Here is a 14253-nt window from a genome sequence, read left to right on the forward strand (position 1 = left end):
ATATAACTCTGTTACATGCAGTGCTTTTATATACGTCTGGGTAAAACACACACACACACACGTAGATAAAATAGGTTTCTTTGCGTCTGTATAAACCAGGTGTCCGCTAAATGAAATGGAGACTATTTAATGATGTCCGGAAAGGGTAATTCTTAAAGTTTATTATCATTCGTCGATGCATTATTGCTGCTGATGTATGAATCACGATCGACCACAGTCGGGATGATGCACAGCTGTTTTGTCAATTTGGAAAACAACATTCCGGACACCAAGCGTATCCGCGTAAGTATCAACGTATGAAACAGTAGCTACGTCAAGTTCTATACAACCAGCAACATTAGGAGGGTGAAACGAAGCGAGGAAAAACTGCAACGGGAAAACAGCACTCCCCGTTAACTCTCGCGCATTCGCTTGTATTCTCTATCGAACACGTCCGTTGAGTTACAACGCAGTTTTGACGAAAGTGTACATCGAACAAATTGAACGAAAAACAAACGGAACGAAGTGAAAATGGAAGGGGAGGAGGGTAGAGAGTGAAAATAATGAATGAACGAGGGAGAGCTCGAACGAATGCATGAGAATTCGTATATAAAAGGTTTATATGCAAGCATGAATTTCATTCACTCGTTAATCGTCACAAATTGAACCGAGCTGTGTGTTGGAACTCATGAGAAATTGCAAGCATTGAAGCGAAAAAGTTTCTTTCTATGTTTCCCAGTTTCGACAGATTTTATTCAGCATCTCCTCGCTTTATCTTTCCAACACAACAACTCGTTTCGCATCGTTATTTTATATTTTTTCAATTTTTATTGTCTCCGTACAAGAGACAGAGAAATGTCAAAAAATGTACATTCATACGTATATGCGAATGCCGTACGTACTCGCTTTCACATGTGTATTATTACACTCGACATAATCGCTTCCTCCTTTCCGCGTAAATGAGGGCGTATATGCTTTACCAACGCATCCGGCTATTCCCAACTCATGCTTTATACGCATATAAGTCAGTGTCGGAAATCGGAAGAGAGTAAAGACGTGACATTACAGCATTCGAGAATTCAAAGTAGATTTGCAAAAATCTTGTTCATCTTCTTCCAGCTTTTTACCTCTGTACCGAAAAAATGGCATTCTATATTCCTTTTGAATATCATTTCTACATTTTACAACAGCAGTGCAACGGGTATATCGACGTATTCGGAGTTTCTCGTAATCGAGTTCAAAGACTAGACGAGATAGCCCGACTAAAAATTAATGTGAATAAATCGTTGAAACGACGCTAACGCAATGCAATTGAAAATTAATATTCACAAAGTTTTTATAATGCACTTGCCATTCGTATTATTTCACACGAGAATACTGAGCCTTGGGCATTTAAAGTTTGTACACTTTATCTCTCGGATTATGCATCCGTAGTTTTCTTATCTTTCTTCTGTGTGTGTATGTCGGTGTGCGTCTCTTTATCTCCTCTCTTTTCCTCTCACGCGCTTTAACTTTAATATTAACTCAGATAACGATCTGTCTTCTTAGAAACCGCCAGCCGCATTGGCACATCAAACATTGATATAATATACACACACGAAGATAAACCATAAATACCGAAGCACCGAACGTAACATCGCAGCAACACGTGCGTATGACACTCGAAGAGCTACGACATCCGGAACGAAACTTTTCTCTCTCATGAATTGACAAAACGGTTTCAAAAAAGCCGGAAACGAGCAAAAAGAAATAGCAGCCTGTAGAGCGGCTCTTAAAAATTCTTCATGCAACGATCGCAATTGCTAAAAAGAACGAATAAATTATTCGAGCGGACATTTTATCCGAGGCGAATGGTACGAAATTTTCAATTTTGTGCGAATCGCGTTATAAATAATGATATTTGATGAATTTTCAAATGATTGCTTTGTGAAAAATGATATTAATTCTCTCGGTCGAAAAATTCAACCTCATTCCAGAGATCAAACACCGCAGTAAAAGTCACAATCTATTCATCAAATCAAATCTTCCGTCACAAACCAGAGTGTAGCATCAACTTGGATAATTCGATATCGAACGTCATTCTGTCGAGCACTCTCAATAATGAATCAAAAAATTGGCGCGGGTAAAACTGTCGGGGTATATAACCACCACAGTTTATATGACAATTGTGACCTCCCATGACGTTGGTAAGTTTCATTTGCGAAGAGCATATAATACAGAGAATAAAACTCGGACAGAGAAAAGGTCGCTTCTCTATATACATACATATATAAGTTAGGTGGACGTAGCCCCGAAGTGGGCTGCAAACCTGTGAGACTGTAGGTCTCGAAAAAAATAGTCTTCTCACACATCCAGTTTAATCATTGCGAAATGTCGATTTTTTTATATAAACGTTTGCTAGAAATGCAGCCTGCTGACGAGACATTCAACACTATAGGGACACAGTCATTGCTAATTTTTTCTAGAAAATTCTAATCCGTAAACAATTATGGCTCAAATTTTCTTCAAAAAATGAAGGAGAAAATAACTAGAAATTATTACAATTATAATAATGTCTAAATGAAAAAATAATAATTATTATAATTATGACTGTTACAACTATGCTATTGACATTAATTTAAACATCAAATACGATGTTGCTATTTTTTCGGAGATTCATTTTTATTGGATCTGTTTACGTGACCAATGAATGTTGCGGAAAGCCGGTCAATATATAAACTCATCGATCTGGGATCGATGTGTGTATCATCGCTCGGCTCTCCGTAGCTTGTGATATAGTCTCTCGATTCACTGTGAACGAAGGACTCGGCGCATGCACAGATTACGTGACGATGGATCCAATAACGCTCTCCCCTTCTCCTTCATTCTCTCTTTCTCTGTTTCTTTCATTCTCTTTTGAACCGTTTCTCCGTCGGTCTATCCATTGTCATCGATTCAAGAATTACATATCTGTGTTGCACATTTTTTGGATGGGATATATCCATAGATATGGGTCAGACTACTCGTTCCAGTTGTTGGCCAAGTGTCAGCACTCTATTATATTAGGTATATGCGTAAAAGCTCTATTATGCATATTTCTTCCGCAGACTCTTGGCTTTTAAAGCGTTATCACTCGTTCGAGACAACACGCTTTCCCTCTGTCACTCTTTCTCTTGCTCCGCGCCACTCACGATTATTGTCTCCCGTGTACTATAAACCTCTATGAGTGCTCCGATCGGAGCTCCAGAGACGACTGACCATTCCATTTATTTATATATAAACCGTGGACGAGCATGCGTCCTACGGGTGAAATAACGAGCTGTAATATTTGAATAAAGGTTTGATGTGTCAAAATTCTCCAGATGATGAAAGCTCCGAGAATTGGATTGAAAACAATGAAGATTTATTTATTTGCCATGACGCTGAAGTTTGCGCAACGTTCGAGTCCAACGAAATTATGTAAACAGCTCTCCAATAATTCTCCAATTTTGTTCCTTGCCAAATTTACAATTCGTAGTTTTTCAACCTGCACCGATGCTTCGTGAAATAAAAAATTGGTGAATTACAAATGTGTTTTTTTCCTTCGTTTCGTTGTACTCGAACGTTACAAACTTCAGCATCGTTGTTTGCCAGCTCTTCCGAAATTCAAAAAACTTAATAGTTATTTAATTTCGTCAATCTCAGGATGGCTTTGTTTCTGATTTGTTCTATATACACAGCAGACGAGAATATTGTTTGCAATGAGAATTTAACGCGACGCAAGTTTTCCTCTCTCGGTTGAATTATAAAAAGTTTCTTTAAATCGGGAACATGCAAGACGAGGGAATAAGTAGAAACGACATATGTATACCGGCCAGACGTTATGCTATTTCACAAATGTATCCACCAAGCCAATTCACGGTTGGTTACGTATGAATTGGGTGAAAGAAACCTGGACAAGCTGTTAATGAATGAACTCCGAAACCTCTTGGCTGCATCGGGTTTTCTCTCTGCGACGCGGGTCTTAGATCTAAAGATATCGTAGCTTGCATCGAAGGTAGAAAATATAGGTATATTAGTACTACCGGATTGTTCCACCTAAAATAATGAAATTTCAATCAAAAGCGCAATCCAAATGACGCCCTATGCTGAAAAAATGATCGAAAAAAGAAAGTAAATAAGCGGTAATAGAAATAAAAAACAATGGACTTAGAGATCGGTTATCTCGTTTTATGAAGCAGTTACAAACTCCGAGAATAAGCGAATTTCGGACGCAGAAGAAACGTCGCGACAAATTATGCGCCTTACGGCGGATAATGCGTCATTGACCCCGCAAATGCAATGCGCGTATGAGCAGGGTGTCCAAAAATTCGTATTCAAAGTGTTTGAAATTGTTAAAATTGTGAAATTTTCAAGCGAAAACAAAATCCATTTATTTCTCATGACGTCGTGTTGGATAATCTACAATGATATTTAAAAAACGATCCATCGGAGTAAAATTTTATTGAAAACTTGTCTACGGAAAGGCGGAACAGGGTCAAGACATTGATGATTTTTTAGACACATCGTATATCGGACACACACGCATACGCGCGCGCGCGAGTGGTGCAATGTTAACGAATAACGCCGGGCTAACAAGCTGATGGGAGAGGATGGCAAACAGTCGAAGGTAGGGATAAAAAGAGACAAATAAAGTGGAGAAACATTGTGAAACTATATAACTCGCTGTCTTCGTCTGCTGACTCTTGACTCGCCTTGGGGGTTCTATGGGTCGTCGATCTAGCGTCTTTCTCGCTCTGTCTAGCTCGAGCCACCTATGTCGCGAATAAATTAGGCGTCCCTTTCGACCTAGTTGCGTAATTAAAGTCCCCCTCGAGCGCTCGAGATTGGAAGAGGTAAAAAGATAGAGGAGGAAAGAGATAGTGCTTCATACGTCGGGCTTGTCTCATCCTTGAAACGTGACGGAAGAAATTATAAGCCAGCTGGACCAGTACGCGGCACGAGACTCTACCTAGCTCTAAATCACGTAGAATCTTCACACGCAACGCTTATGCTTCGACAATTTATTTTTTACTTACTTGCACGCTTCTTTCTTTTCTGGCAAACTTGTATCAATAATGCGAGAGTAGATTTTTCAAGTCAATGGGCGTACTGTAAAAACTGTAATATGACGATTAAAAAGAATTTCGTTGATTGAAATAATCGTGCAGAATCTCGAGAGATCAGTACTTTATCCGAGTAGATTAATGACAGAAGAAAAACAAATCCGGAACGTTAGCAGTTGTTGCGCGCGTAAGCTTCTTTTGCATGATTTTGGGAAATGCATGTCGCTTAACGTTTGACCATAAAAATCCATAAAAATATGAAAAATCTATTTTTCTCGTTTAATTGGAGTAAATTGGTGCATTAAATAATGCAGTGACACGATGCGATTTGAAAATTAAATAAATCATTGGAGCCACGAGAAAAATGATGTGTGCTCATCGCGCGACGTAACATTTTCTGCAAGACGAATGACAGCGCGTTCGGACAGATGTGAACTCAAAGTATGTGAATAAAGTAGCATGTATAGTCACAGATCTGAACGTCCATGAGTTTCCGCATCTCTTCGTTGTGCGTCGGATCCATCTGCTGGCCTCGCCCATTAAAAACCGTCCGGCTGCAATTACGTTTAAAAATAGCAACGTAGAAAAAGGCCGCCACGGAGAAGGGGATGGAATAGAAGATTGCGGGGCGAGAGGGGAGGGAGAAAAATAGCTGGGAGTAGTTGCTGGATTGCATCAGAAAGAGACCTTAGAGCTTCGTACACGACTTCTTGGAGCAGAGACCAATTCAAGAGAACGCGAAGAGAACGTAAGTGGACGCATACTTGAACCAATGCACCGCCATTAAAATCCTAACTCCGCGCGATCACTCGTATATAAAATCAATTTTCGATTTCCAATTGGACAATATTAGTTTTTTTTTTTTTTTTTCAACCTGATCCACTGAAAATATTGTAAATAAAATTCTTGTGACGACAATACACTTTCGTTGCTGATTTTATTATTTGATAAGACAGGGAAAAGATGCGTGTAAAAAATGTTGAATTTTTCATCAATTAGGCCATGATAACTTTTAGTCGATATACCGGATGAAAGCGACGCCAATTGTATATTGTTGAAAGGAAAATCTGCATAGTTGTTTTCCGATATGCATACACGCCACTCGAGACAACGACCTCGAGAGGCGAAAAAAATTGTGCTCCCATAAAAGATCGTTAACCAGTAAAATTCTCGTAGCTCTAATTGGTTCGATTTGTCGAGTAAACACTAATTATTCAGACGGTCGAAGAAAATCGTTGAAGTGAGTAACAATAATAATTTAACGGAGGTATGATGAGAACATGTATAAATTCTAGGTTTTTATTGATCGTTTACCTTTTCTTTTCTTTCTAATTTTGACCAAAAATAAACTCGTTTGGTGTTCTAATTGGATACGCAAAGCTGAAATAACTCCGTATGAGATTCGAGAGATTCTTGGCAAACTGCGAAGAAGAAAGGGAGAGAAAGCAAAAAGGCGAAAAGAAACGAGCGAGCCCGACTCGGAGACGGAGTGAAAAAAAATTTCTAGCTACTCGACGTTTTGTGAAAGAATAAAACTGAAAGAACAAAAAATGAGCATGGCGAGAAGGAGGAGAGGAAAGAGATGAAAAGACTTATGTAACGATGGCAAATAACGCTAATGAGCCTACTACTCCTTCGTGTCTTCCTCCTCCTCTTTTGCTCTACTGAAAACGCGTCAATGTCCAAATAGTATTTTTTGAGCTACGTTCCAATCTTCTCAAAACGCCTTATTCAAACTCCTCCGATACATTCGGGATAATATTTTTCAAGCGTTACAAGTTTTTTTGGTAATTACGCAGAAGTGGAGCACCACCCCAATTTTAGGGGAAATTTTTTTTTTTTTTGCTGTGAAAGTCTTGAACCGGGGAAAACTGACATTTTTTTATTATTTCCATAAGTTATGGAGCATAATTACCTTTTTTTTTATTGAAAAGTAAATATTTTAATTATATACGGGCAACTGCAGTGAAAAAATAGTAGCGAAAGAGGTTTTATGGTGCTATTATTTTGTTTTTTTTTTTTTGTTTTTTACATTTATGAATATTCATGCTTTTGAATGAAAGAAATTATATCGATTAGGGGTAAAAACAATAGTGAAACGAATAATAACAATAGCGGGAAGAATATAAATAAACAAAACCAAATCATTGGAAATAAATGGAAATATTCACAGTTGATATTTTAATTAAAGCAAAAGGCATGATCGGGGTATAAGTGTATATATATATATGCAAAGCGTAGTAGTAGTCGCGTACGCTTGGTGTGAAATATAGAATCAATGAATAAATTATGAATGACTCGTGCCAGTTTATCCGAACGGGGCGAGCAAAATGAATAATCGGAAAAAAAAAAGGGAAAGACAAAAAATCGTTCAATGAGCGGAACGCTCGTGCGGTTCTACATAAGCGGGATTTTCGCAACTCTCGAATGTGAAGTGGGGAATGGAGGATTCGAGCTTTTTTTTACGCGTTTCTCCGAGTTATGCATACATGCAATGTCCCACTTCCGAGCAGCGTATATTGGACTTCTGTAATAATCTAGCAACGGGGCTTCGACGAAATAGTCAGCCAGAGAAATGTTTAAAAACGAAAAATAAACAAGTGTCGGGGATAATAAAAAAACTATATGGAAAATCTCATTTTCCCACTGGTTGCATATGATACGAGGTTCGCGGTAATCTTGATTTATGCATGTCCGGAGCCGGGGAAGAACTGATTAGGGCTTGAGAAAAAAATCGAATGCAGGCTGCTCATATGTGTAAGATATTTATAGAGAAAGCAGAAATATTTTTCATATTTCATTTGTCTACAACAAGTTCCTGCACGTGCGTAACTACTGGCAGGCCTTGAAAATGATCAAGATCTGAATATATTAAGGATGTATTCAGGCGCAAGAGCTCTTTTTAGAAAGCATTATCATTATTTCATCTCTTACAGTCCAAGATTTCTTTTCTATGCCTATGAAATTTCAAGACCCTTTATCGACTGTTTGGTTGAAATATTAACAGCCGAAAAGTACAGAAATTAATATGTCGCTTATGACCATATGGGATTTACTGATCCCTTCAATCATCTTCAACTCAAAATTTGATACATATTTCTATATAAGATGTCAAGGATTAAAACCATTTCTTAAATCTTCAAATTTTACAAGCCTAAACGTAACTTTTCTGTACTTTTTCAGTTTATATAAGGCGATCTCTGATCTAATCTGTCAACTGACTACGTTCAACGTTAGCAAAAGTTGCCTTTTCGCCATGTACTATCGCATGTGAAAGACTCGGCATGAAATATTTTCTGCGATTAACTCAACTTAAACACTATTTCCGATTAAAAAATGAAGATAATGCTTTTTTACTAATACTCTACTGTATATACGAATGACCGAGGTAATTGCTTTGAAAAAATGTGGAAAGACTCTCAACTGACTAGTATGACACTGAAGTTTGCAACGTTGGAGTCCAACGAAATGATTTTAAAAAACCCTCCAATAATTCCAGTAATTCTCCAATTTCGTTCCCTGCCGAATCGGCAATTCATAGTTTTTCAACCTGCATCGATGCTTCGTGAAATTAAAAAATCAGTCAATGACTGATTTGGAATCAGTTCATTTTCCAAAATACCTTTCATTCTCTTCGTCATTTACCAAACCTGCGTGATCATCATTGCTATCGAATAAAGATGTTTCCAAGAATTTTTTAAAAAATCACTCACCTGGACTGCTCTGCCATGAAAGACCGCCGATGAACATTTTTCTGTAAAAAAAAATGAAAGCATATATAAACCAGTTGAAAAATTCCCATAACTATGAACGTGGCTCAAAGTTGGTATCATTTTTTCAATCTTATCTATTTACAAACCTTATTATTTTCTCTTTTTCGCCCTCACTTTATCGACTCAAAAACTATATACGAATGAACCTATAAAACTTCAAATTGGCTCTCAAAAGTTATAAAAAGTTGGAAAAACTCATGTTTTTTTTTTTTTATTTTTTACTTTTTCGAGAGATCCTAAGGAAATCATGTACTTCTTTATAATCTGTTATCCCCCCCCTCGTGCTAAGTGCTCGAATGGTGAATCGATTCAACAAAAATCGTAAATGAATCGACGAAATGAAATTTGTTAATCTTTTTTTTTTTCATCCTTCTCCATATGCAGAACGTCCAAATGTTTTTCATTTATGTCGTGATTAAATTATTATAAATACTTTTATAAAACAGTCTGAATTTGGTGTCAAGTGAACGAAATTTCTATTGGCAATTGGTAGTTGGAAAATTACGTCGTTAACGAGGTTAAAATGTTATGCGAGTTCGAGTGTATAGACATGCGATTGGTCGATATCGAACCCACATGTAGTATCAACATGAAGTCATGTCAGTCCATTTAACGTGGGGGTTTATGATTCTTTCAAATCGTCTGGATCTGAAACAAGCTCTAATTCTTCATCTTTAATCACTGGTGAAAGATAAATACGCCAAGCAGTGAATTGCTGTTTTCAATGTAGGTTCGCGTTGCCGCATGGAAACACGCGTTCGTTGTAAGAGCTTCCAACTTTGGCTATGAGATAACTAGTAGCTCCTATCGTTCGCCTCTTTAAATAATCTGCTCGAAACTTTAATTATCTAATCATGGATTCGAATCTAATATATTCTATTACTCTGGACAAGAGCGTATTTTCAACTGGCGAAAACGCGGTGATGACATCGCGTCAAATGACATTGCTCGTATTTTTTCGGTATTTTCCGAAATTTCAACTGATCGAGTACATTCTGCATTCTTATTTGGGCAAGAAAAACGTGGACATTATGAATAGATATGCTAAGAACGACCCGAAAATTCACCGAGAACCACCCTCCAAAAGGCTTTTTGTGACAAGACCCCTGAGAGAGGATCGATGGTCCTGTATTCTCTCGCTCTCTCTCTCTCTCTCTCTCTCTCTCGCATTCTGCCCTTCCTTCCATGAGTATACGCGGGTATATGCGAGCTGTGTTTTTTACCCCTTCCCCAGGTTTCGAGATGCGCAAAACGATGGAAGAAAACGACACCACGTGATCGCAATGAGATTTTCGAATGCGTCTGCGTCACGTGGTAGCTACGACGACCACAACTATACAGGGACGTTCTCGTTCTCGTCGGGAAAGACGATTACGAGGCGCGTTTACGTCGCTTCGAGACTTGCCCGCGATTCACAAAATCGAATGGTAAAGCACGAGGACGTCGGGGTATCAACGTCAACATGTCTGAGAGAAAGAGAGAGAGAGCGAGAGTGAGGAAACTAGAGCTCTTATTCGTATTCGAGAAACATTTCACAGGGAATTTTGCCAAAAGTACGCGTGGGTAGTAGTAACGTCACCAAAAGCTTTTCTGATCTATTTATCTATTTATCTGTATTTACCGGTAGGCAACCGGGGCACTTATTGAAACACTCTTGAAAATTCAGAAACATGTGCAGCGAAACTATTGAGAGAATTCGAACGATAGAAAATATTTATATTAAGATACATATAAAAAAAAAAAACGAAATACAAAATTCGTAATTACGAGCAGATATTTTTATTATCATAAAAGCCTCGCGGACCTAATGAAAACCAAAAAATTATTTCCTCGAGATATATCGAGTACCGAAAATTGACAAAATGGAGAGCAAGAGAAAGAGTGAGGGAGGAATTTTCCGGGATTGAATCGAGGGTAGCCAAGAGGAGGTCGGGAGTAGGTGAATCGCAAAAGAGAGAGAGAGAGGAAAAGCCGAATATATACGAGCAAAGAAACTGAGCAAGGGAGGGAAAGAGGAAAGGGGAAATGTGTACCGGCTGGAGGTCTTTGCGCATCGAGGGGTACGATTCCACGCGTGTTGATCACCCCCTCCCGTGGTTTCTGTTGGGTTGAAACGGCTTGAGATCGAAGTTGTCTCAAAACAACAACAACACACGTGACACTTATGGAATTCGTGAAATATATAGGAGCCACTGAGTGCCTCTATACATTTTGTTGTAATAACGTTGATTTAATAAAAATAAAAACGTAATGGGAAAAAACAACGTACCCTGGGTCGTTGGGAACCTCGGCGAAAGATGCACTCGCGACAATTTCCTGATTCTGAGGTTCCATGATGCACAAAGTACGAGACGATTACCGAACAACAATAATTGTATCAATTGATTTATTATTTTAGTCGCTTTGCGCGAAGCCAATGATTTCTCTTGCCCCGCACAGACAAACACCACTGGAATATATAATCCCTTTGACTTTTCTTCTCTTTTTATTGAAATAATTTCACTGAGATTGATATATCTACTTTTTGATGCACAAAATCACTCACACCCACACACGGAGATGAGAAGAGGAGAAACACAGAGAACACACACAAACACACACACGGAAAATCCGCAGAGATCTTGTCTACACTATCTCGATCTCGATTTCTCTCTTTCTCTATTTCTCTATTTCTCTCTTTCTCCCTCCCTCTCTCAATCTCTCTCTCTCTCTCTCGCTCTCTCTCTCTCTCTCTCTCTCGCTTTTGGCTCGAAGCGCGCCCGCGCTCTTCGTACCTCCTTCCTTGTTTTTTTTCGCGCGTGCGTAAACTCTACTGTGTTAGTGTGCTCGCGTGTGTGTATTTTGCCACTAGCCGGGTAAACTCGAAGCCGCACTTGCACGCTCTTGAAAAATCCTTTCGAGCTTTATCCCAGACTTTCCTCGGGATCTCTGGCAGCTTTAAGCGCTCGCTCCGAACTTTGGTTTTCGCGATGGTGAGAGGTCTCCTTCCTGCCTCCCTCCCGCCCTCGAATTTCCAACCGAGAGGGACTTTAACTTGTGCTTCAGCAGGATTAGACGATTAGATATTGAGGTTAACGAGAATTAACGAGAGAGCCGTAATTCCTTCATTTATTCGGACTATTAATGTCGTCGATCAAGCGTATCGAATGAATCCTCGGCTCGATCTTTGTGTTTACGCGCACTGTCACACGCACCACGAGAACATACGATCCAGCGTGATGAACAAGATTGTTTGAACGATGCGAGACACACTCCTTCAGCGGTTTATTCCGACGATATTATCAATCGAACCGCGCTTCTTCTCGTCCTGGTAACGATCCGGTTACGATTTATCATTTATCTAATTATTAATTAGGCTCTCTGTGTTTTCGACAGGCCGGAAATAACGCGAGATCCTCTTCGAATCCTCGTCGTCAACAGTCATACGTTCTATGATTTTTAACAATTGTGCGAGAGTCGAGGTGATTCCAAGATTTCAAGTTGACCAAGACAAAGCAGAAGCGGAGAGTACGAATGAGAAGAAGAAAGAAAACAATAAATCCACCGCGGAGTTTTATTTTTTCAAATTATTCAATATCGTATTTAGCTGCTGCTCAGAAGGACTTCTTTGTGCCTCGGATGCTTGTCAAATGATTTCGATATGCGGAGGGAAGCTGAAAGAAGCAGAAGAAGCAGAAGAAGAAGAAGAAGAAGAAGAAGAAGAAGCAGAAGAAGAGCACGTGTGTTGTCAGTTCCGCTTTGTTGTACACAATGCTCCAACAAAACGAAGGAGATTCGTTCTCCGATATATTTTTATGCTATTCTTTCTCATCTACTGTTATCTCTTGTAATGATTTTCACAGCAGCGAAAACGTTCGCATATGAGGTTGTCCGTTGGGCACTCTTTCACGTCGAGGTTTCACGTCCTTGTTAATTTCGTAACTCGGAGAAAAAAAAAAGAAACAACGATATCGGGCTTCTGAAAATGATTAGCCCCTCTTAATGATATTCTTGTTGCTTCTTACAGGGATGGCAAAGCGACCGGCGAGTGTCGCTCTCTCCTTATTTTCCTTCTATCCCCGATGTATCTATTGTTTGTTCGTTTTTTTTCTTCCTATTCCTTCAAATACGAATGTTGAGTTGGTTCATTAATATGGTGTGTGTGTGTGTGTGTATGTGTGTGTGTGTGTTGTTGTTGTTGGTGTTATCCTACTACTGAACTACTAAAAACTAAGAAGGTAAAGAGGTTACGTTGGGCTGCGCGTTAGTACGGCGACTGATGACGGGCGGCGGCCGGTACTCGGACGTGCGACGCGCTCTGCTAGAGGTTCAACGCGACACTGCGCTCTCAGCGCGGGGTGGCGTGCGGGGGGGCAGCGTTCAGCAGAGAGCGGGGGCTCGAGGGAGGAGCGGGAGGGCGAGCGCAGTGGCGTGGAGCGGCTTGCGGGGGTGAGCACGCGAGAGACAAGAGGAAGCGAGAACGCGGCCGCGAGCGAGCGCTCGACGGCGGGAGAGCGAGTGAGAAAGCGCCCGCGAGTCACGGCAGCCGGGAATGCGGAGGATGAAGCGAGCCGGTGGATCGGGAGGAGGGAGGTCGGCGAGAGAGAGAGAGAGAGAGAGAGATCGCGAGAAGGAGCGGCAGCGGGGACGAGAGGGCAAGTTCGAACTGCAGAGAGTGGGATATGCGGGTAAAGGACGGTTGTGGAGCAACGGGGCGATGAAGCGGGGGAGGTTGCAAGAGCGCGAAGCTGAGCGGCTATACGGGGGCAAGCAAGATAACGACGCTGTACATTGCTAGGAGCAACGAAGAAGACGAATATACCACCGAGCGATGGAGAAGAGAGACCAACCACGCTGGAGAGAATACGCAGCAGCGGCACAACCGAGAGAAATAGATAGATCTAGTAGTAACCTCTTGTCAGAGGTACGACAAAGAGGTCAAGATTCCTTAGCCACTCGCGAGAGAGAAACAGAGACGGAGATAAAATTACTGAGTCTGCGCATTATTGTAATCACGGTGGCCACCGGTCGAGGCTGTAGAAACCGGCACACCGGCATGCTTAGGCACAGAAACAAGAGCACCAACGGCGACAGGAGGAATTGCCGGATAAAGAGGCTACGGAATTTCGTGACTCGGTCCTACACGAAGGAAAAGGGGAGGAGAAGGAGAAATCTATATATATATATATATATTAATCGATGTGCGGCTACGTTCCGTATAGAGATATATAGCGAGATATAACGAGACGAGGAGAGAGAGAGAGAGAGTTAGGTAAGAAATATCGAAAACTATGCAATCGTGCGGTTTATGGATGTACGTTCGAGTCCAAACAAGTCCGAATATATATATATATATACGCATGCATAATATGCTTGTGTACGAGTCAGTCCGGACTCGACTGTACGTGTGATTAAGGCGAAATTAATGCGGGTGTGAGAATACGCGTTCGTAACACGAC

The 14253-nt window shown here is 40.4% G+C and overlaps 1 protein-coding gene and 1 long non-coding RNA gene across 11 annotated transcripts in view; one reads left to right on the plus strand and one right to left on the minus strand.

Annotated features, from left to right (window-relative positions):
• Rbp6 (RNA-binding protein 6) overlaps positions 1-13129 on the minus strand; it is a 459964-nt gene extending 446835 nt beyond the window's left edge. For 9 of the 10 annotated variants that reach the window (XR_006260574.1, XR_006260572.1, XR_006260575.1 and 6 more), the window contains exons 1-2: positions 11085-13123; positions 8756-8796 (exon numbers count right to left, since the gene is read on the minus strand). Coding sequence is in view for 4 of the 10 variants with exons in the window: in XM_043416127.1 (XP_043272062.1) it covers positions 8756-8796; positions 11085-11149 (106 nt within the window). In the remaining 6 variants the exon portion in view is untranslated. Of the gene's footprint in view, positions 1-8755; positions 8797-11084 lie in introns of all 10 variants that reach the window. The other variant, XR_006260571.1, reaches the window with a different exon arrangement.
• Positions 5596-10571, plus strand: LOC122408979 (uncharacterized). The gene is made up of 2 exons (XR_006260581.1): positions 5596-5790; positions 10050-10571. It is a non-coding gene; the product is annotated as an uncharacterized lncRNA (long non-coding RNA).
• Positions 13130-14253: the final 1124 nt, after the last annotated feature.

This window comes from Venturia canescens, chromosome 4, assembly GCF_019457755.1.
Source record: "Venturia canescens isolate UGA chromosome 4, ASM1945775v1, whole genome shotgun sequence".
Lineage (NCBI taxonomy): Eukaryota > Metazoa > Arthropoda > Insecta > Hymenoptera > Ichneumonidae > Venturia > Venturia canescens.